This window comes from Oncorhynchus mykiss, chromosome 19 (genome assembly GCF_013265735.2).
Source record: "Oncorhynchus mykiss isolate Arlee chromosome 19, USDA_OmykA_1.1, whole genome shotgun sequence".
NCBI lineage: Eukaryota > Metazoa > Chordata > Actinopteri > Salmoniformes > Salmonidae > Oncorhynchus > Oncorhynchus mykiss.
The window spans coordinates 5,943,309-5,966,176 of record NC_048583.1 but is presented as its reverse complement, the minus strand read 5'-3'; the positions used below and the strand labels follow the sequence as shown (position 1 = coordinate 5,966,176).

The 22,868-nt window shown below is 43.5% G+C and overlaps 1 protein-coding gene across 2 annotated transcripts; it reads right to left on the bottom strand.

The window, feature by feature from the left end:
- Positions 1–97: 97 nt before the first annotated feature.
- Positions 98–22,552, bottom strand: LOC118941430 (phosphatidylcholine:ceramide cholinephosphotransferase 2-like). 2 transcript variants are annotated; one of them, XM_036954079.1, is made up of 6 exons: positions 22,370–22,552; positions 9,093–9,700; positions 8,582–8,699; positions 6,296–6,449; positions 5,784–5,845; positions 98–902 (listed from the first exon to the last, which is right to left on the bottom strand). In XM_036954079.1, exons 2-6 carry the CDS (start codon positions 9,545–9,547, stop codon positions 717–719), a joined length of 975 nt encoding a protein of 324 aa, XP_036809974.1. In that variant the 5' UTR covers positions 9,548–9,700; positions 22,370–22,552; the 3' UTR covers positions 98–716. The 2 variants fall into 2 exon arrangements, with proteins under 2 accessions (XP_036809974.1, XP_036809973.1); XM_036954078.1 differs by having other exon boundaries at positions 102–902; positions 5,679–5,845; positions 22,370–22,547.
- Positions 22,553–22,868: the final 316 nt, after the last annotated feature.

Genomic DNA, 22,868 nt, shown 5'->3' with positions numbered 1-22,868 from the left:
GAACGGGTGGTGTGATTGGTGCGTTGATAGATGACGAAGGCAAAGGGGTTGACCCATGCGAGCTTCATACTTCTCCTAGTATCTGCACTTTGGACAAAACTGAAGTCAACGTGTTGTTTTTTTATTCTGAAGGTATAAATGATGGTACATTAGGACACACAATCATATGAGACTAAAGACTAAATGCTAATTAAATTAATACACAATATTAAACATTGAAAACAAACATCTTAAAGTTTGCAATTTAAAATTGCATGCATTTGTATTTAAAAGGCACATTTTGGAAAGTATATTTTTAAAGTACTTGATATTCATTCAATCTAATTGATGTAAACGTAATAATGTATAGCTCTATAAAATTCAATTTTTATGTTGGAGTTTTGAGTAAAGCTGCAAGCCAGTGGCAAAGCGCTGCATGACATCGCAACATGTTGACTTCAGTTGAGTTTGTTACAGTAACATTCACAAGAATAAAGAACATTTTCAAATAAACTGACCTCATAAATAACATACATTGTAGTGGTGAAGTACACAAGGACCCAATGTGGACTATGTTATTCTTCTCACATACTTTCCCTATATGACCATTTCCTCACAAACTTCAACTATCCTTCACAATAATACTTTAAATCACATAATAGAGTATAAATACTGCATGAATAGAAAATAGGTTGGGGTGTTCAAAGGACCCTGAACTGGGGTGGAGTCCCTTCTCCCTACTCCTCCCGCAGGCTCTGCACTGCACTGTACTTCTTACAGGAGTTCTTAAGGCAGGCAGGGGGCCAGGTGATTGGCCAGCAGAAGGAGCAGGGCACCTGGGTCTGCACGTTCCTCTCAAAGAAGTTGAACACGGGGTTCCACCAGGTGTTGGTGAGGTAGTTGTTGGGCGAGCACCGCAGGGCCTGTCAACAAAAACAGACAACTTAAACGTGAGCATTACATCATAGGAGACTTCAATCGCTGGTACTGATACCACCACCAACACAGTGCTGTGGATGATGCTCTACATGGTCGTGTATCCAGATATCCAAGGTACTACATCAGAAAGAGGGGTGTGGAGGACCAGTTCAATGGAGCCTAAAGAGAACTCCTTGTTGAAGCATGATGAAGTACAGTACCCAAATCATAATGCTATGTGTAACATATCCAGTGTCCTGTTTCCCAATGCTCGTTGCTTTGTAATAATGTTTTCCATGTCATTTGTACCCGTTCACACCACAGAGAGGGTGCAGGCGGAGATCGATGCAGTGGTGGGCCCAGACAGGGTCCCGTCTCTCACTGATAAAGGCAGCCTGCCGTTCACAGAGGCCATGATCATGGAGGTGCAGAGGATGACTGTGGTGGTCAGTTAAAAATAAATTCTTATTTACAATGACAGACTACCCCGGCCAACTTTGGGCCAATTGTGCGCCGCCCTATGGGACTCCAAATCACGGCCGGATGTGATACAGCCTGGAATCGAACCAGGGATTTGTAATAACGTGTATAAGACAAAAAACAGAGTGACTTAATAAAAGCTTGAAACTTTGACAACTAGGCCAGATTAACGATCTGGAGAGCAAACGCCTCTGACACTCTCACTGAACAGAAAGTGACCCTGGTTATAGGTTAAAGTGATCGCTCTAAAGAATATTTCATTGTGTGGACAATAATATACAGTGCCTTGCGAAAGTATTCGGCCCCCTTGAACTTTGCGACCTTTTGCCACATTTCAGGCTTCAAACATAAAGATATAAAACTGTATTTTTTTGTGAAGAATCAACAACAAGTGGGACACAATCATGAAGTGGAACGACATTTATTGGATATTTCAAACTTTTTTAACAAATCAAAAACTGAAAAATTGGGCATGCAAAATTATTCAGCCCCTTTACTTTCAGTGCAGCAAACTCTCTCCAGAAGTTCAGTGAGGATCTCTGAATGATCCAATGTTGACCTAAATGACTAATGATGATAAATACAATCCACCTGTGTGTAATCAAGTCTCCGTATAAATGCACCTGCACTGTGATAGTCTCAGAGGTCCGTTAAAAGCGCAGAGAGCATCATGAAGAACAAGGAACACACCAGGCAGGTCCGAGATACTGTTGTGAAGAAGTTTAAAGCCGGATTTGGATACAAAAAGATTTCCCAAGCTTTAAACATCCCAAGGAGCACTGTGCAAGCGATAATATTGAAATGGAAGGAGTATCAGACCACTGCAAATCTACCAAGACTTGGCCGTCCCTCTAAACTTTCAGCTCATACAAGGAGAAGACTGATCAGAGATGCAGCCAAGAGACCCATGATCACTCTGGATGAACTGGAGAGATCTACAGCTGAGGTGGGAGACTCTGTCCATAGGACAACAATCAGTCGTATATTGCATAAATCTGGCCTTTATGGAAGAGTGGCAAGAAGAAAGCCATTTCTTAAAGATATCCATAAAAAGTGTCGTTTAAAGTTTGCCACAAGCCACCTGGGAGACACACCAAACATGTGGAAGAAGGTGCTCTGGTCAGATGAAACCAAAATTGAACTTTTTGGCAACAATGCAAAACGTTATGTTTGGCGTAAAAGCAACACAGCTGAACACACCATCCCCACTGTCAAACATGGTGGTGGCAGCATCATGGTTTGGGCCTGCTTTTCTTCAGCAGGGACAGGGAAGATGGTTAAAATTGATGGGAAGATGGATGGAGCCAAATACAGGACCATTCTGGAAGAAAACCTGATGGAGTCTGCAAAAGACCTGAGACTGGGAGGGAGATTTGTCTTCCAACAAGACAATGATCCAAAACATAAAGCAAAATCTACAATGGAATGGTTCAAAAATAAACATATCCAGGTGTTAGAATGGCCAAGTCAAAGTCCAGACCTGAATCCAATCGAGAATCTGTGGAAAGAACTGAAAACTGCTGTTCACAAATGCTCTCCATCCAACCTCACTGAGCTCGAGCTGTTTTGCAAGGAGGAATGGGAAAAAAAATGTCAGTCTCTCGATGTGCAAAACTGATAGAGACATACCCCAAGCGACTTACAGCTGTAATCGCAGCAAAAGGTGGCGCTACAAAGTATTAACTTAAGGGGGCTGAATAATTTTGCACGCCCAATTTTTCAGTTTTTGATTTGTTAAAAAAGTTTTAAATATCCAATAAATGTTGTTCCACTTTATGATTGTGTCCCACTTGTTGTTGATTCTTCACAAAAAAATACAGTTTTATATCTTTATGTTTGAAGCCTGAAATGTGGCAAAAGGTCGCAAAGTTCAAGGGGGCCGAATACTTTCGCAAGGCACTGTATGTTTGGAAAAGTCAATACATATAACGATACTAGTTTCCAAGTGACTACTAGCTGACGAGCATAATAACTAACAGAAAATAAGTTTAGGTATTGATATATAAGAGAAGAAGACAAGGTAAGGGAGTATAGGAAGAATCTATAAACAAAGTAATAAAGTACTCATCTATCCAAGGACCAATACTAGACCGGGAAATAAGGGAGTGACAACGTGAAGGGAGTGACAACGTGAACGAAGGAACAAACACAACTCACGCGAAGGGCCATTACGAATACATAGAAGGGTTGGTAGGGTCGAAGTGACTAAAATCCTAAAGTACTCTGCCCAGCCAGAGGACGGGGTAGAGGCTTTTACTGCAGGCGACGGGCAAAAGTCAGCACCGTGACACCAGCCAAAAACAATTGTAGACTTTGGCATAAACATTTATCAATAGTAGTAATATGGATATGTAGAACATCTCATTTTGTGCAATTCAATAAGCAATGAAATTGTTGACAGTCAGGCAATTGACACAACTACAAGGGAAGGAGCTGTAATAGTAAATGCCAGGCCCTATTATGATGGCAGTCTTAGTTTTGACCAGCAGAGGGAGTAACACCATGCCAACACATTATAGCACTTCTATAACCTACACGTTGTGATGACACTGCTATCAAACAAACGTTCACACTTGTAATTCACAGAACTATGGGAGGTTTACACAACATTTCCCTGAAACATGAAGGTCATTACGTTAACATTAGGTTAATCATTATGTAAACATGCAGAAAGCGGTCGTCTTTTGAGGTGAATCTCACAGGGTGGGTAGAGCCATCTATCATGATCCTAGCCAGGCCTAATGGATGAGGATGAGGGTGTACTCAGTCGTGTAAACACTGTGGTAGGTGGTTCAGAAGTGTATGCGAGTGCTTCTGGCATTGCACGTGCACACACACACACACACACACACAGCTAACCTTGTGGGACACACAATTCAGTCCCATTAAAAATCATTTTTTCCCTAACCCGTACTCTTACCCTAACCCTAGCTCCTAACCCTAAAACTAACCCTAGCTCCTTACCCAAACCCTTAACGTAATTCTAACCCTAACACTAATTCAAACCGTAACCCTAAACCCCCTAGAAATAGCATTTGACCTCGTGGGGACTAACATGTCCCCAGTTGGTCAAATTATTGTTTGTTTACTATTCTTGTGGGGACTTTTGGTTTGGAACCATTTCTTATTGGTCTATTAACTTATCACCTGGTGATTTCACCAGGCAGGCAAAAACTTCCCATCCCACTAAAATTGTCTGAAATTTCATCCTGCCTTTTCAAACAGCTCTTACATTACAATGGCATTATCATAACTTCACATATTATTCCAACCTCCGTGTCACAATATACATAAAACACAGGTAAATCAAGTTTTTGACTGCACTGGGCCTTTTAAACTGCTGTATTGTCAGTGTTTTCTTGCTCATCCACCAAGAGGTCTACAGAGAAAGCAGTAGAGACTGAACAAGCTGCTTGTCAAAAAGGGTCACTTTTTCTACTTTGTCTCATTCTCACTGGTGGGTGTAATTAAATTAATATTGTAAAGAAGATTCTAAAGCAGCAGTATTCAACTCTGACCCGACGAGATCCAGAGCCTGCTGGTTTTCTGTTCCACCTGATAATGAATTGCACACACCCGGTGTCCCAGGTCTAAATCAGTCCCTGATTTTTGGGGAACAATGAAAAAAATGCAGTGGAGCTGGTTTCGAGGTCCAGAGTTGAGTTTGAAGGTTCTGAAGCCTGGTAAGCCGTTTCTGCTGGATAGTATCAGTCCATCTGCAGTATCATCAAGAATCTACTTTATCATCTGCTGTATTATCTATCTGCTTCCACTACATGACAGTATCATGTCACCTGGACGTTGGCCATGGTGTGGTACCACCAGAAGAGAAACGATTACTCTATCTACATCACAGGAGGTTGGTGGCACCATAATTGGGGAGGACGGGCTCGTGGTAATGGCTGGAGCGGAATAGGTGATCTAGAATAGGGGATTCCATTTGTTCCGTTCCAGCCATTATTATGAGCCGTCCTCCCCTCAGCAGCCGACTGATCAAGATCTCACCTGGATGACGAGAAGAGAATGTGTCATTTATTTTTAAGATGTTACATGGTCACATACACCAGATAGGTGCAGTGAAATGTGTTGTTTTGCAGGGTCAGCCAATGTAGTACGGAGCCACTGGAGCAAATTAGGGTTAAATGGCTTGTTTAAGGACACAGACAGATTTTCACGTTGGGTATTCCAACCAGCAACCTTTTAGTTACTGGCCTACCCCTCTTAACCCCTAGGCTACCTGCCACCCCATTACTATATCTAGTATCAGCATCCTTCTAGATCCTACAGTGTCAGCATGTCACCTGGACGTTGGCCATGGTGTGGTACCACCAGAAGAGGCGTGAGGTGATGAAGTAGGCCACCACCACATCCACACTGTAGTGTTCGTGGGCCACCAGAATACACACCACTCCCACAGCAGCCAGCAGCCAGCACATCAGGTGGTACCACCAGAACGTCCGCGGGGAGTCTGGACGAGACAAAACACACACAGGAGGTCCTTTCATTTCATAATCTGGTCAATGTTAAGTGGATGGCCATATAAACACATGAGTCTGGAGGAGAGAGTGGGGGGGGGGACAGACACACACGGGGTTGTGTATGTCGTCAGTAAGGTCAGACGTTGCATCCTCTTGAACAAGTCCCACACAGGAGGGAAGGTAATAGATAGGGTTTGGGAAACACTGTAATAGAGGATCAGGCCACACCTGGAAAATGTCCCTCCATCAACCAAATGTATATCTGCCCGGTAACATTACTACATAATCCAGAAAATGTTCAGAGATCATGATGCCGAAGCTATGGGACCTTGTTTGCCCTAACAGATAATCTAACCTAGATGAGAATATGATATACTTGTTAGTTATCAATAATGAACAGTATTTAGATGTGTGTGTGTGATATTTTATCCAGCACTCACACTCTTTAATAAACAGGTAGGTGAGGGTAAGCATGACGGTGTGTCCGCTGTAGAGGAAGTCACCACACATGAGGTGGGAGCCGGTGATGGACAGACCACCGCCGGAGATCAACGTCAGCACACGCTGCATCTTAGCGTGAGAGTCCCCATACAGCTGAGAGAGAGATAGGAGGGAGAGAGAGAGAAGGGGGGGGGGTTGAGAGAGAAAGAGATAGGAGAGAGAGATTAGCTTGACAGACAATACAAGCAGCTTCAGTTAGAGGAATAAAGAACATTATACAGAACGTCATTGTAACATCACTGCAACACAAACGATGGTCCCGTGTGGCTCAGTTGGTAGAACATGGCACTTGCAATGCCAGGGTTGTGTGTTTGATTCCCGCGGGGGACCAGTACAAACAAAATATTAAAAAGTATGGACTCGCTACCGTAAATCGCTCTGGACAAGTCCATCTGCTAAATTACGCACAGTTGAAGTCGGAAGATTACATACACTTAGGTTTGTCATTAAAACAATTAGGAAATCTACTTTAAACAGCTTGGGAAATTCCAGAAAACTACGTCATGGCTTTAGAAGCTTCTGATAGGCTAAATGACATCATTTGATTCAATTGGAGGTGTACCTGTGGATGTATTTCAAGGCCTACCTTCAAACTCAGTGCCTTTTTGCTTGACATCATGGGAAAAATCAAAAGAAATCAGCCAAGACCTCAGAAAAAAAAATTGTAGACCTCCACAAGTCTGGTTCATCCTTGGGAGAAATTTCCAAACGCCTGAAGGTACCATGTCCATCTGTACAAATAGTACGCAAGTATAAACCTCATGGGACCAAGCAGCCGTCATACCGCACAGGAAGGAGACGTGTTCTGTCTCCTAAAGATGAACATACTTATGTGCGAAAAGTGCAAATCAATCCCAGAACAACAGCAAAGGACCTTGTGAAGATGCTGGAGGAAACCAGTACAAAAGCATCTATATCCACAGTAAAACAAGTTCTATATCAACATAACCTGAAAGGCCGCTCAGCAAGGAAGAAGCCACTGCTCCAAAACCACCGTAAAAAAAGCCAGACTACGGTTTGCAACTGCACATGGGGACAAAGATCATACTTTATAGAGAAATGTCCTCTGGTCTGATGAAACAAAAATAAAACTGTTTGGCCATATTGACCATTGTTATATGTTTGGAGGGAAAAGGGGGGGCTTGCAAGCCGAAGAACACCATCGCAATGTTAAAGCATGGGGGTGGCAGCATCATGTTGTGGGGGTGCTTTGCTGCAGGAGGGACTGGTGCACTTCGAAGAATAGATGGTATCATGAGGGAGGAAGATTATGTGTATATATTGAAGCAACATCTCAAGACATCAGTCAGGATGTTAAAGCTTGGTTGCAAATGGGTCTTCCAAATGACCCCAAGCATACTTCCAAAGTTGTGGCAAAATCGCTTAAGGACAACAAAGTCAAGGTATTGGAGTGGCCATCACAAAGCCCTGACCTCAATCCTATAGAAAATGTGTGGGCAGAACTGAAAAAGTGTGTGCGAGCAAGGAGGCCGACAAACCTGACTCAGTTACACCAACTCTGTCAGAAGGAATGGGTCAAAATTCACCCAACTTATTGTAGGAAGCTTGTGGAAGGCTACCTGAAATGTTTGACCCAAGTTAAACAATTTAAAGGCAATGCTATCAAATACTAATTGAGTGTATGTAAACTTCTGACCCACTGGGAATGTGATGAAAGAAATAAAAGCTGAAATAAATAATTATCTCTACTATTATTCTGACATTTCACATTCCCAGTGGGTGGTGGTGATCCTAACTGACCTAAAATATGGAATTCGTACCAGGATTAAATGTCAGGAATTGTGAAAAACTGAGTTTAAATGTATTTGGCTAAGGTGTATGTAAACTTCCGACTTCAATTGTAAATGTTTGGAAGTGTTAATATGAGCCTGTGTTAATGGATAGAATTGTACCTATCCAATGAAATTGCATTTAAACTCGCCAGTGTCGTCATCTTTCTCCCATCAGGTCACTGTACCACAATACCCAGAAAACCTCGATTCCCTGGGGCATATATTTCCAATCGAACTCAAGACCGGATGCGATGATGTTTGTGTCTCCAGGGTTCGAATCCAAAATGGCTTTTTTATGAGCAGCTATTGAGCATGGCAGGCAGATCGATATGAGTTCTGGAGGGAGCCAGGATGAGATCACGGCAGGACGTGGTTCACATGCCACAGCTGACACACACACACACACACACGCACACACATACACACAAACACCTTGGGGGCACAGGTGAAGTGATTGCCGGGTACAGGAAGGGTTGTGATGTACATGGTGACGCAGCGGTACAGGTAGAGGGTGCCAATCAGGAAGAAGAACCTCCGACCTGCAATCGACCTGGAAACAAACACAAAGGGAAAATAAATGATGTCATCAAACAGGCCACTGTTAAAAGGGCTGTGGAACATTTCTCTTGGACATAGAACAGTGGAGGCTGCTGAGGGGAGGACGGCTCATAATAATGGCTGGAACGGAGCCAATGGAATGGCATCCAACCATGTGTTTGATACCATTCCACCTCCCCAATTAATTCCTCCCCAATTAACGTGCCACTAACCTCCTGTGACATAATAATAATGAAAATGTCATGTCCAGCATACCGTAGCACTTCATATAGCCTACAATCACTGTCTTATACTGTTAAACCTGAATGTTGTATAGTCTGTTTAGAATTTCACATACATGGGGATAGCCTGTGACACAGATATCCCAAGATAACAGTTCTCTTACTTGTATCTGAGGAAAAGCCACTGTATAACCCAGATTCCCACCAGGAGCATGCCGTTGATCTCGGTGACCGTGAACGCCCACTTCACCCGGTCGATGTAGTCAAAGAACTTATCGGGCAGTGGCGGGCTGTTCTCCTTCTCCGGGACCCTCTCGTGGACGACCGTGATGACCACGGTGGTCAGGACCAGGTTGAAGATGGCGTAGAAGAACGCGATGGCTGTCTTCCACCACTCCGTGGGCAGCCGGTTGCCCTTGGCGTCTGGCAGCGAGATCTTGACGTAGTCCCTGTGGTGCCCGATGACCTTGCGTAGGCATCGTTTCGTATCCTCCGGAGTGTTTTGCCCGTGTTTGGGGCAGTTGGCGTTAGGGAGGACCCCAAAGACACTGGCGAGGACCCCGCTCTCACCATCCATGCCCGGGTCCAGATGGGATGCAGTCGGGTCCACGAGCGCCATGGTCCAACACTGTCTACTGTCCACACACCAATGAAGAGCTCTCTGGTTCACCCAAAGTCAGCTAGTGCCTCTGAGGGCCCTGGATAAATAGGAATTAGTCCTTGTTGTTGGGCCTACTGTATTTGGATTGACTGAGGCAAAGATGTCTTCCCCCTGAAGAAGAACAAGAGGTTAGGATTTCAGTTTCATTTTGGTTCAAAAGGTGTTTACTGTGTGCTTGTTTCCTGCAGAAGAAAGAAGACACTGGAGAGACTTGAGCCGTAATGGAAGGATGGAATGCCTATCTGTGGGTAATCACTGGCTAATGTTCCCTCATTGTCTTCAATTTGGCTGGAGACAGACATGTCTGTTGGAAACTCATGACAACCTCTTCTCATTCTTCAGTTAACAACAAGCAGCTGGACAGTACACTAATATCCACCACCATTCCATTAGCAAAAGGACAGTTGTAAACTGAGATACTAATTAATAATACCAGATGTCAAGGAAGTCATCATTGCGAAATGCTAGTAGGCTACAGATGTAGGATCTTAATCTGATCACTCTGTTGCAGGAAAACATTCCTGCAATGCAGGACATTTAAAATGTGTAGTGTATTTAAAGTTTAAAATGGCTTCTGAAATTTGTAATTTCCAATTTGAAATTTCAGACTTGATTCTGCCCATCAAAAAATGTATCAAAACCTACAAACATTTCCATTAAATATAATACACATAATAATTCAAATGTCCTGTTGCTGCAGGATTATCTTCCTGCTATATCCTGCTATATATTAAAAGTAATTTCCTCACCATCTTAAATAAGCATGCCCCTTTCAAAAAATGTAGAACTAAGAACAGATATAGCCCATGGTTCACTCCAGACCTGTCTGCCCTTGACCAGCACAAAAACATCCTGTGGCGGACTGCAATAGCATCGAATAGTCCCCGCGATATGCAACTGTTCAGGGAAGTCAGGAACCAATACACACAGTCAGTCAGGAAAGCAAAGGCTTTTTTCAAACAGAAATGTGCATCCTGTAGCTCTAACTCCAGTTTTGGGACACTATAAAGTCCATGGAGAATAAGAGCAGCCACTGCACTGAGGCTAGGTGACACGGTCACCACCGATAAATCCATGATAATCGAAAGTTTCAAGAGCATATCTCTACGGCTGGCCATGCTTTCCTCCTGGCTACCCCAACCCCGGCCAACAACAATCTGGACCCTCTCTTTTTAAAATGATCCGCCGCCATTGTTGCAACCCCTATTACCAGTCTGTTCAACCTCTCTTTCATTTCTTCCGAGATCCCTAAAGATTGGAAAGCTGCTGTGGTCATCCCCCTTTTCAAAAGGGGAGTGACACTCTAGACCCAAACTGTTACAGACCTATATCCATCCTGCCCTGCCCTTTTAAAGTATTTGAAAGCCAAGTTAATAAACAGATCACTGACCATTTCGAATCCCACCGTACCTTCTCCGCTGTGCAATCCGGCACGGGTGCACCTCAGCCACGCTCAAGGTACTAAACAATATAATAACTGCCATCGATAAAAGACAGTACTGTGCAGCCGTCTTCATCGACCTGGCCAAGGCTTTTAACTTTGTCAATCACTGTATTCTTATTGGCAGACTCAATAGCCTTGGTTTCTCAAATGACTACCTCGCCTGGTTCACCAACTACTTCGCAGTTAGAGTTACGTGTGTAAAATCGGAGGGCCTGTTGTCCGGACCTCTGGCAGTCTCTATAGGGGTACCACAGGGTTCAATTCTCGGGCCGGCTCTTTTCTCTGTATATATCAACGATCTCGCTCTTGCTGCTGGTGATTCCCTGATCCACCTCTACGCAGACGACACCATTCTGTATACATCTGGCCCTTCTTTGGACACTGTGTTAACCAACCTCCAAACGAGCTTCAATGCCATGCAACACTCCTTCCGTGGCCTCCAACTGCTCTTAAACGCTGGCAAAACCAAATGCATGCTTTCAACCGTTCGCTGCCCGCATCCACCCGCCTGACTAGCATCACTACTCTGGACGGTTCTGACCTAGAACACGTGGACAACTACAAATACCTAGGTGTATGGCTAGACTGTAAACTCTCCTTCCAGACTCATAACAAACATCTCCAATCCAAAATCGGCTTTCAATTTCGCAACAAAGCCTCCTTCACTCACTCCGCCAAACTTACACTAATAAAACTGACTATCCTACCAATCCTCGACTTTGGCGATGTCATCTACAAAATAGCTTCCAATATTCTACTCTGGATGCAGTCTATCACAGTGCCATCCGTTTTGTTACCAAAGCGCCTTATACCACCCACCACTGCGACCTGTATGCTCTAGTTGGCTGGCCCTCGCTACATATTCGTCGCCAGACCCACTGGCTCCAGGTCATCTACAATTCTATGCTAGGTAAAGCTCCGCCTTATCTCAGCTCACTGGTCACGATAACAACACCCACCCGTAGCACGTGCTCCAGCAGGTATATCTCACTGGTCATCCCCAAAGCCAACACCTCTTTCGGCCGCCTTTCCTTCCAGTTCTCTGCTGCCAGTGACTGGAACGAATTGCAAAAATCGCTGAAGCTGGACTTACATTTCCCTCACTAACTTTACACATCAGCTATCTGAGCAGCTAACCGATTGCTGCAGCTGTACATAGTTCCTCTGTAAATAGCCCCTCCAAACTACCTACCTCATCCCCATATTGTTTTTATTTACTTTGCACACCAGTATCACTACTTACACACCATCATCATCTGCTCATCTATCACTCCAGTGTTAATCTGCTAAATTGTAATTACTTCGCTACTATGGCCTATTTATTGCCATACCTCCTCATGCCATTTGCACACACTGTATATATACTTTCTTTTTTTTCTATTGTGTTATCGACTGTATGCTTGTTTATTCGTTGTTTCTGTCGCACTGCTTTGCTTTATCTTGGCCAGGTCGCAGTTCTAAATGAGAACTTGTTCTCAACTAGCTAACATGGTTAAATAAAGATGAAATAAAATTAAATATCAAACTAGAAAATCCTATATCTGTATGTCCCTTTCATTACTAACTCGTCAACTATCAGCTCCTGTCCTGTGATTTACATAGTTTGGGTTTAAACACCACATTTTTAAATACCACATTCATTAGAATGATGAGCAGGGAGGTGGTGGAAACTTCAAGATGTTTACTGTGATTCCACTACTCTTTATATGTAGGATTAGCAAATTAAGGAGATAGAGTTTACTGTACTAGTCATTCCTGGCTGTATCAGCTTAAATGTTTCTTTTATCAAAATGCCCTTTATGGTGTTTACAACTGCAGGCTACTCTAGGGTGTTGACGTGAGTGTTTATTTGAACCTTTTGTAGTTGGATATTTCCCAGAAGCACTGGCTCATTTACTCTTTGAAGGCTCTTATTTTAGTGACTCTGACAATTGCACCAGACAGCCTACTTCTCAGACCTGAGTTCAAATACTATTTGAAACCCTATTGCTTTATTTGTGGTTAATTGAGCTTGCATGGCTTAATGGACCAATAGAATAGTCCAAAAACTACAAACCCCACCCACCTGGCATTCCAGGCAGACTAGAGCAAACACTCAAAAGTATTTGAAAGATTTCAAATAGTATTTGAACCCAGGCCTGGGGCTTTTATTTGACTTTGTTCTTCTGTCAAGGAGGATCTGGAACGCTGATCAAACCATTTTTGCTCCACCACGGCAACGTAGTTCTCTTTCTGTCCTCCCCTGCCTGAGATTATATACCCAGCCTCCTCTCTATATCCCCAGCTGCCAGGAGCGGTCCAAATGCAGGCTTCACATGTATAGACTATATGTTCTGCAAGACTGCCTCAAGTAGTTACAGTGTAGAAGCTGCTCACTGAACACCATGTCACTTTGCTTGTGTCGTCCACCTTGCATGGATGTTAGGAGATACAGGAAATGGCGATTGGTTGAGAGATGTGTGTAGTACATCTGTATGTAGTTGCTGTATGAAGTGTGCTGGCTGGACAGACTGTCACTGTACTGTAGGCTAGGTCTGAGACTTGAGAGAGCAGAGAGAGGGAAGACTTGGAGAGGAAGAGGGAAAAAAGAGCCAGAGAGGAGAGGTAGAGAGAGATAATAGGTATAGAGGAGGAAGTAAACAAAGAGAGAGAAGAGGGAAGGAGAGACAGAGGGAGGTAGACATAGATGGGTAGAGAGAGAGAGAGGGAAAGAGAATAGGTAGAGAGGTCGATGGGAGGAGAGAGAGAGGAGAGAGAGAGAGAATAAGTAGAGAGGTCAATGGGAGGAGAGAGAGAGAGAGAGAGAGAGAGGTGTCTGTGGGAATGACTTAGAACCTATGGACTCTCTCTCATAAAGGGAGGACACCAATCAGAGGGGCTTTGTCCCGATGCACAAGAACACACAATCCCATTGTACCAGCTGCCAATCCAGGTAAAAGACACACACACACACTCACTCTATACCATGCATGCACACATGTTCAAACACACACAATGCATAGGCACATTACACCGACTGCACTGTACTTTTGAGGTTTCTTTGAGCTAAGAAAAGAGAGCCCAGCCCATTGCTTATCCAGCTCTCAAAGTGAGGGCATCTGGCTTGATTGAAGAGTCCTAACCTAAGTATAACCTCTGACTCCAAGGCCTACTACAAATGAAATCTTCAGCCAGGGGGTGGATGGATGACTGAGATCACGGAGTTGGTATCCTCTATCACAGATACAGATGACAGTCTTAGTATAGGGAGGCTCCAGTGTACCTGCGAGATTCACATGGCCAAAGAGCAAAGTGTGTGTGTGTGTGTAACCTGAGACTGACTGAAACTTGTTGACAGACACACCTCTCCTGCATCACATTCTTCCAGGTGCACACACACATACACTGAGAGCAAGGGGTCGCCTTCTGAAATTCAAAGTTAATTTTTCTCTGTTGTCTTTAATTATTAGAGAAAATGTTATTGCAACCACATGCTTAAACTCTCAAAAAGTGAACAACTGTAGCTACAAAAATAAAGAATTGTTCATTTGATGTGGGAGTAATAGACAGTTTACTGTCAACTTTCCAGAGGTGGACAAACTAGCCAAAACAAAGGACCATGACTTACCTAAAGCCACAGGTCCGTTGACTAGTGGTTTCCATTCGCGCGCCAGAATAAAGCACAGATTCTTGGACACAGGACAATGAGTTTATTTGGGACTGAGACCTTTTTCTTGTTTCTTTTGTGTTGAAGGAGACCCCCATTTAAAGCATCCATGAGGTCTGAGGTGTTAGACCCTGGTGCCAGGTCCTCACTAACTAGTGTGTATATATCTGGGTTGATTTAGTGACTCAAAGGGGGTGATAATAATGGTTGGTTAAATACATGTTTCCAAGTTTAGTTGTTTATTGAAACTGAATTGATATGCAGACTTCACACGTATAGACCATGTTGAAACTGAATTTAAATGCAGGCTTCACATGTATAGACTATATGTTCTGCAAGACTGCCTCAAGTAGTTACAGTGTAGAAGCTGCTCACTGAACACCATGTCACTTTGCTTGTGTCGTCCACCTTGCATGGACGTTAGGAGATACAGGAAATGGAGGAATAATAATTCAGAACTTTACCTTGTGTTTGTGTTTATTCTTAAGTTAAAAGGAATAGATTGTGTTGTTTCATATACTGTAGAGGCGTGTTATATTTCCTTAGGTGGACCATGTTCTTAGAGGCATTTTACCCACTAGGTGGAAGCACTGCACAATTTTATGTATGGTTTTCTAATTGATGTAGTTCTGTCCTTGAACTGTTCTGTATTATGTCATGTTTCATGTGTACCCCGCGCAGAGTAGCTGCTACTTTTGCACCGGCTAATGGGGATCCTAATAAAATACCAAATGGTTAGGCCAACACAGTCCACATGCTGTCTCTCTACCCACCCTAGATACAACTTTCAAACTGATATGAACAGGTCCCTCAGAAGAGAGGGCTACTCACGGAATTTGAATAGCAAAGTAGAGTACTTTGCACCTGACCTGAAATAGGCTGCATCCTGGTGTTCCAACTGAGCCTTCTAGTGTACTGTTTAAAGAACTGTACGGTGGAGTCATAACTTTGCCTTAGGCAGATTGACCCGACAGTACAAAACACGGTTTCATTCACCGGGGAAAATCGCCCCACCACAACACTGAAGGAGAAAATGATTAAGTAATAAGGCCCGAGGGGAAGTGGTACATGAGCAATATACCACAGCTAAGGGCTGTTCTTAGGCACGACACAACACAGAGTGGTATAGTAAAAAGGAAGAGAATGCAACACAGCATGGTATAGTATTCCACTATTCCAATACAGGAGACATGAACCAAAAAGGATGCCAGTAAAATGTACTTTAAATGGGGATAATCTCTGCCTGTTCATGCTCTCTACCTCTTTTCAGTTCATGATGTGAGAGGACTTCAGGAATGGCCTTTTTCTATTCTCCTGCACTTCACAAGCTTCTGCCGCCTTTAAAAAGGTGCGAGTGCATCTCCGGCTTCCAAAATGCATCTTATACTGAACAAAAACATAGAAATGCAACGTGTTGTGCTGAATTAATTTTTTTAACCTTTATTTAACTAGTCAAGTCAGTAAAGAAGAAATTCTTATTTTCAATGACGGTCTAGGAACAGTGAGTGGGTTAACTGGTCTAGGAACAGTGAGTGGGTTAACTGGTCTAGGAACAGTGAGTGGGTTAACTGCCTCGTTCAGGGGCGGAATTGACAGATTTGTACCTTATCAGCTCGGTGATTCAATCTTGCAACCTTTGGGTTACTAGTCCAACGCTCTAACCACTAGGCTACCTACCGCCACGAGATCCCAGAAATGTTCAATGCGCACAAAAAGCTTATTTCTCTCAAAAATGTTTCCACAAATTTGTATTTCAACCCTATTCTTAGTGAGCATTTCTTTTTGCCAAGATAATCCATCCACCTGACAGGTGTGGCATATCACAAAGCTGATTAAACATTACACAGGTGCACCTTGTGCTGGGGGCAATACAATGTCACTGTAAAATGTGCAGTTTTGTCACACAACCCATGTATCAAGGTTTGAGGGAGTGTGCAATTGGCATGCTGACTGCAAGAATGTCTACCAGAGCTGTTGCCAGATAATGTTCATTTCTCTATCATAAGTCGCCACCTCCTGCCAAATTCTCTAAAATGGCATTGTATGTCCAACCGGCCTCACAACCACAGATCATGTGTATGGCGTCGTATAGGCGAGCGGTTTGCTGATGTCAACGTTGTGAACAGAGTGCCCCGTGGTGGCGGTGGGGTTAAGGTATGGACAGGCATAAGCTACAGACAATGAACACAATTGCGTTTTATAGATGGCAATTTGAACGCACAGAGATACCGTGACGAGATCCTGAGGCCCATTGTCGTGCCATTCATCCACCGCCATCACCTCTTGTTTCAGCATGATAACGCATGGCCCCATGTCGCAAGGATCTGTACACAATTCCTGGAAGCTGAAAATGTCCCTGTTCTTCCATGGCCTGCATACTCACCAGACATGTCACCTATTGAGCATGTTTGGGATCCTCTGGATTGACATGTACGACAACGTGTTCCAGTTCCTGCCAATATCCAGCAAGTTCGCACAGCCATTGACGAGGAGTGGGACAACATTCCACGGGTCACCACAATCAGCTCGTTTCGGATAGAACACCACCTTCCTGACTCACAGATGTTTCGCTTTCTCTGTAACAAACTTCTGAGAGGATGGCTGTAAACCAATAACTACTTCCTGACTGTTGCTCTCTGAACAAAGCTCTATTAGGAATCCTATATCAGTAAATGATATAGACAAGTAACCACATCAAAGGCAACATGTCCTTGTCAAGAAGCCTTCTCTGTCTCCTCTCCTTCTGTAGCGCTGAGGCCAATACTCAATGTTTTGATGCTTCACTCAAGGCTATCAATCACTGGCAGGTCCCTCAATGCTCTCTCAAGGTTACAGACAGTGCAGAGAGCATCATAAAGGCTCAAATATGCTACAGGGCTTCTATGAGTAAGTAAAGGTGTGGATATAAGTCTATAATTTATTTCTATTCGTATTTACTGTAACTAATATTTTTCAGATGAGATTGAAGATATTTCTTTCCAATGGTGTCCTCCGCATGACTGTACTGTGTACTGACCTGCAGGTCAACAGATAGCCTCTCCACCAGGCTAGTTTTCCACTGGTCCTCCCAGCTGTGTGCACAGCACAGCCTGTTTTTCCACCAGTCCCTACTGCTGCACCCAGTTCTCTCTCTGAGTCTACAGGGATGGGTGGTGATGGGAAAACTGGCAGCCAAACCTATCCCACATGCTCACAGACTGAGTAATGGATGGCACTCCACTCTCCTCATGTTAGCTATACTAGCTATTTCTAGAGGAGCCACCCCAGTTGCCATGAAAGCTGTATTTTACTCTAGAGGAGTCGTGAAACTGCGGCCACCATTTTGGGCCCCACATAATGACATGTTACATGATAGCTGTCCAGTTATTTAGTCAGATTCACCATCAAAGGGAGTGTTAAAAATAAAGCAGAGTCAGTACCAGAAGTGACTCGGCCCTGTGGAGATCAGAGCTCATCATAGTGAAGAGTCCCATCCAGAATACTATTTTCCCTAACCCCTAACCTTAACCCTAAAACTATACCTAACCCTCAACGTAACCCCTAACACTAACCTTAATTCTAACCCGAATTGTAACCCTAACCACCCCTAAAATAGCATTTTTCCTTGTGGGGAGTGGCAAAATGTCTCCACTTGAGGATAGTTAAACACACACACACACACACACACACACACACACACACACACACACACACACACACACACACACACACACACACACACACACACACACACACACACACACACAGAGAGAGAAAGAAACATACACTATTCAAGAGCTTTGCAGTTTAGTTTAGAAATGTTTGGAAAGCAATCATCATCATATTTGAGGAGACATTTTATGGGGAGCTCTAAGTGGACTATGATGCTAAATGCAGGTTCGAAAATATGGATGTATGTTTATGTGAGAGCAGTTAATTGTGCATTTTTAGACAGTGGTTTACATACACTGTGAATGCTTTATGGCACAGCACACACTAATGGAATGAATGATGGCAGGTCAGGAATCAGTGTATGTCCTTTCCCACTGTCCAATCAATGCGGTTGATTTAAACAAAGTTCAGTCAGTGAATAGATAAATGCACAGTAATCAATATGAGGTACTGCCCAACAGAGGAATGTTGACATATCTGTTAATAAGACCTTTTTAGAAACAACCCAAATTTCCACATTTACTTTGCCTTCTTCAAATTTCTTAGATTTTAGCTCTTTATCATTGAGTCTTCTTCTTATTGCAGTGATCGCTCTCTTTCTCCGATACCTCTCCTTCTCACTCAACAATAGGGGCAACAGCATTGGAAGGTCGGCCAATTTAAATCCGTTTACCAAATTTTTACCAGCATGTCACATGTGCAACCAGAGGGAAAAAATCCTAGACCACCTTTACTCCACACATAGAGACGCATAGAAAGCTCTCCCCCGACCTCCATTTGGCAAATTTTACCATAATTCTATCCTTCCGATTCCTTCTGAAAGCAGGAAGTACCAGTGACTCGCTCAATACGGAAAGGGTCAGATGACGAGGATGCTACACTACAGGACTGTTTTGATAGCACAGACTGGAATATGTTCCAGGATTCATCCAATGGCATTGAGGAGTTCCCCACCTCAGTCATCGGCTTCATCAATACGTCCATTGATAACGTTGTTCCCACAGTGACTGTACGCAAGAATATCCTGCTATGCCCTCAGACGAACCATCAAACAAGCAAAGCGTCAATTCAGGATTAAGATTGAATCCTACTACACTGGCTCTGACGCTCATCAGATGTGGCAGGGCAAGAAAACTATTACAGACAACAAAGGGAAACCCAGACGCGAGCCTACCAGATGAGCTAAATGCTTTTTATGCTCGCTTCGAGGCAAGCAACACAGTAGCATGCACGAGAGCACCAGCTGTTCTGGATGACTGTGTGATAACGCTCTCGGTAGCCGATGTGAAAAAACCTTTAAACAGGTCAACATTCACAAAGCCGCTGGCCAGACGGATTACCAGTGCGTGTACTCAAAGCATGCGCAGACCAACTGTCAAGTGTCTTCACTGACATTTTCAACCTCTCCCTGACCGAGTCTGTAATACCTACATGTTTCATGCAGACCACCATAGTCCCTGTGCCCAAGGAAGCGAAGGTAACCTGCCTAAATGATTACCGACCCATAGAACTCATGTCCGTAGCCATGAAGTGCTTTGAAAGGCTGGTCATGGCTCACATCAACAGCATCCTCCCGGACACCCTAGACCCACTCCAATTCGCATACTGCACCAACAGATCCACAGATGGCGCAATCTCAATTGCACTCCACACTACCCTTTCCCACCTGGACAAAAGGAACACCTATGTGAAAATGCAGTTAATTGACTACAGCTCAGCGTTCAACACCATAGTGCCCACGAAGTTCATCACTAAGCTAAGGACTCTGGGACTAAACACCTCCCTCTGCAACTGGATCCTGGACTTCCTGACTGGGGCCCCTCAGGGGTGTGTACTTAGTCCCCTTCTGTATTCCCTGTTCACCCGTGACTGCATGGCCAAACATGACTCCAACACCATTAAGTTTGCTGACGACACAACAGTGGTAGGCCTGATTACCGACAATGATGAGACAGCCTATAGGGAGGACGTCAGAGAACTGGTAGTGTGGTGCCAGGACAACAACCTCTCCCTCAATGTGAGCAAAACAAAGGAGCTGATCGTGGACTACAGGAAAAGGCGGGCGGAACAGGCCCCCATTAATATTGACGGGGCAGTAGTGGAGCAGGTCGAGAGTTTCAAGTTCCTTGGTGTCCACATCACCAACGAACTATCATGGTCCAAACATACCAAGACAGTTGTGAAGTGAGCACAACAAAACCTTTTTGCCCTCAGGAGACGGAAAAGATTTGGCATGTGTTCCCAGATACTCAAAAAGTTCTACAGCTGCACCATCGAGAGCATCCTGACCGGTTGCATTACCGTCTGGTATGTGCAACTGCTTGTTATCTGAACGTAAGGCGCTACAGAGGGTAATGCATAAAGCCCAGTATATCACTGGGGCCAAGCTTCCTACTGTCCAGGACCTATATACTTGGCGGTGTCAGAGGAAAGCCCATAAAATTGTCAGACTCCAGTCACCCAAGTTATAGACTGTTTTCTCTGTTACTGTACGGCAAGCGGTACCGGAGCATCAAGTTTAGGACCAAAAGGCTCCTCAACAGCTTCTACCCCCAAGCCATAAGACTGCTGAACATTTAATAAAATGGCCACCAGACTATTTTCATTGACCCCCCCTCCTCCCTTTTGTACATTGCTGCAACTTGTTGTTTATTATCTATGCATAGTTACTTCACCCCTACCTACATGTACAAATTACCTCAACTAACTGGTACCACCTGCATATAGCCTCGTTACTGTTATTGTGTTACTTTAAAAAATATATTATTTACTTTAGTCTATTTGGTAAATATTTTCTTAACTCTTCAACTGCACTGTCAGTTAAGGACTTGTAAGGAAGCATTTCATGGTAAGGTCCACACTTGTTGTATTCGGCGCATGTGACAAAGTTTGATTTGATTAGCATTGTAAACAAGGTCAAGCCTGTCTTCCATCAAGACATAGGACCAAATAACATGTTCCTACTCTTTTACATGGAAAAATTATTCACAGGCAGCACAGTAACTTTATCCTTCCCCCTTAGAAGACCAACATGGGCAGGTCTCCGGTCGGCTGAAACCACTCCGTTACACCCTGGTGGCTTAGCCACACATGGGTGGGTGCCTGGTGGATAATTTCAGGGTATGGAGACTGCCTGGGTTCCAGGATTACAGGGCGCTGCGGCGGGGGTGTGTCTGTGTGCTGAGCAGCAGGTCTCCACATTTAACATTTACTTTTCAGGAACAGCCCTGGTTAGTTAGTAGGACACAGCACCCCCCACCTTCACTTCACTTACTTCACTTGTTCTAAAAGGGGCACCAGGGTGAGGTGAGGGTTCCACCATGGAAATAGTCATTATAATTTTAAGGGTTCCATGAGCTGTTCTGTCTCTTGTAACTCAATGGAAGGCCATTTCCAGACTTTCATAGACCTGCTGCAATTGGAAATGGGCCGGTATTGGATTAATGTAATGTAATTATACCAAGAAACATTTGAACATCTACTGTAGCCTACGTCATTGGCTTGTACATTAAACGTATTCTATTCAAATACTGTATAGTTAGCATAGTTTAGACGTTCAAAAAGAACATATCACCTGTAGAAGTGTGCCTTGTCTACAGTATTTCCTGTTCCACGTCATGCTGCCAATGAATGATAACGAACCTGTTCTCTTGGCTCTAATAAAGTATCTTCACATGATATCATCATTTCGTGCACAGTATTAGGCTAGTATTCTTTCACCACTGAGGCATCTTTGCTTGCTAATTTAATATTGGGAAAGATCATGTTTTAATTTGGAAAGTAGGCTATTTGGAACTGTCCATGACTATAGGCTACACAGTGAATGAAAGAAAACGTATTTTGTTGTCGAACTACAATGACGTGACCTACTGGCAACATAACATAAATTGGCGATACCAACCTAGATCACAATAATTATCTTCACACGTTGTAATATTCATTCCATATGATGCAATTCACTCTAGGCTATTTAGTAGCCTAGCATACGTGCATTTGGTTATAATTCATTTTATATAGAGCATATCGTTTATCAACCTACCTGCCTTGCTTGGGATCCTCTCCAGTTGTGCGCCTTGTTCTTTCAGCGATCAAACTCCTAATGTTTACATGGCTGAAATGAACTCTGTCTTTGAGCGTGCGCTCCTCCCACATGCAAACATACAGTGGTCCAACCCCTCTCTGTATTACTGTACAGCCTAGCCTACAGTCAGCTGCAGAAACTGTCGCCAAAAACATCACTTATTTACGTACCTGCCCACCCCTTTGTATAAAGATGATTTAATAGCAAGCATACAATTGTTTCACCTGACCAGAGGTGATAGACATGATAAAGCAACCTTCCAATTCCCACCCATTCAAAGATATATTGCATAGCATGTTGAAGTGCAAGATATGCATTTCAATCTTTTTCTAACTTCCCATAATGAATTAGGACTACAATGTACACAACTGGATATTTGATTGCAATTCAATTTATTTAAAAAAATATTTATATTTTTTTAACTCTCATACAAAACATCTAAGAAATAAACATGCTC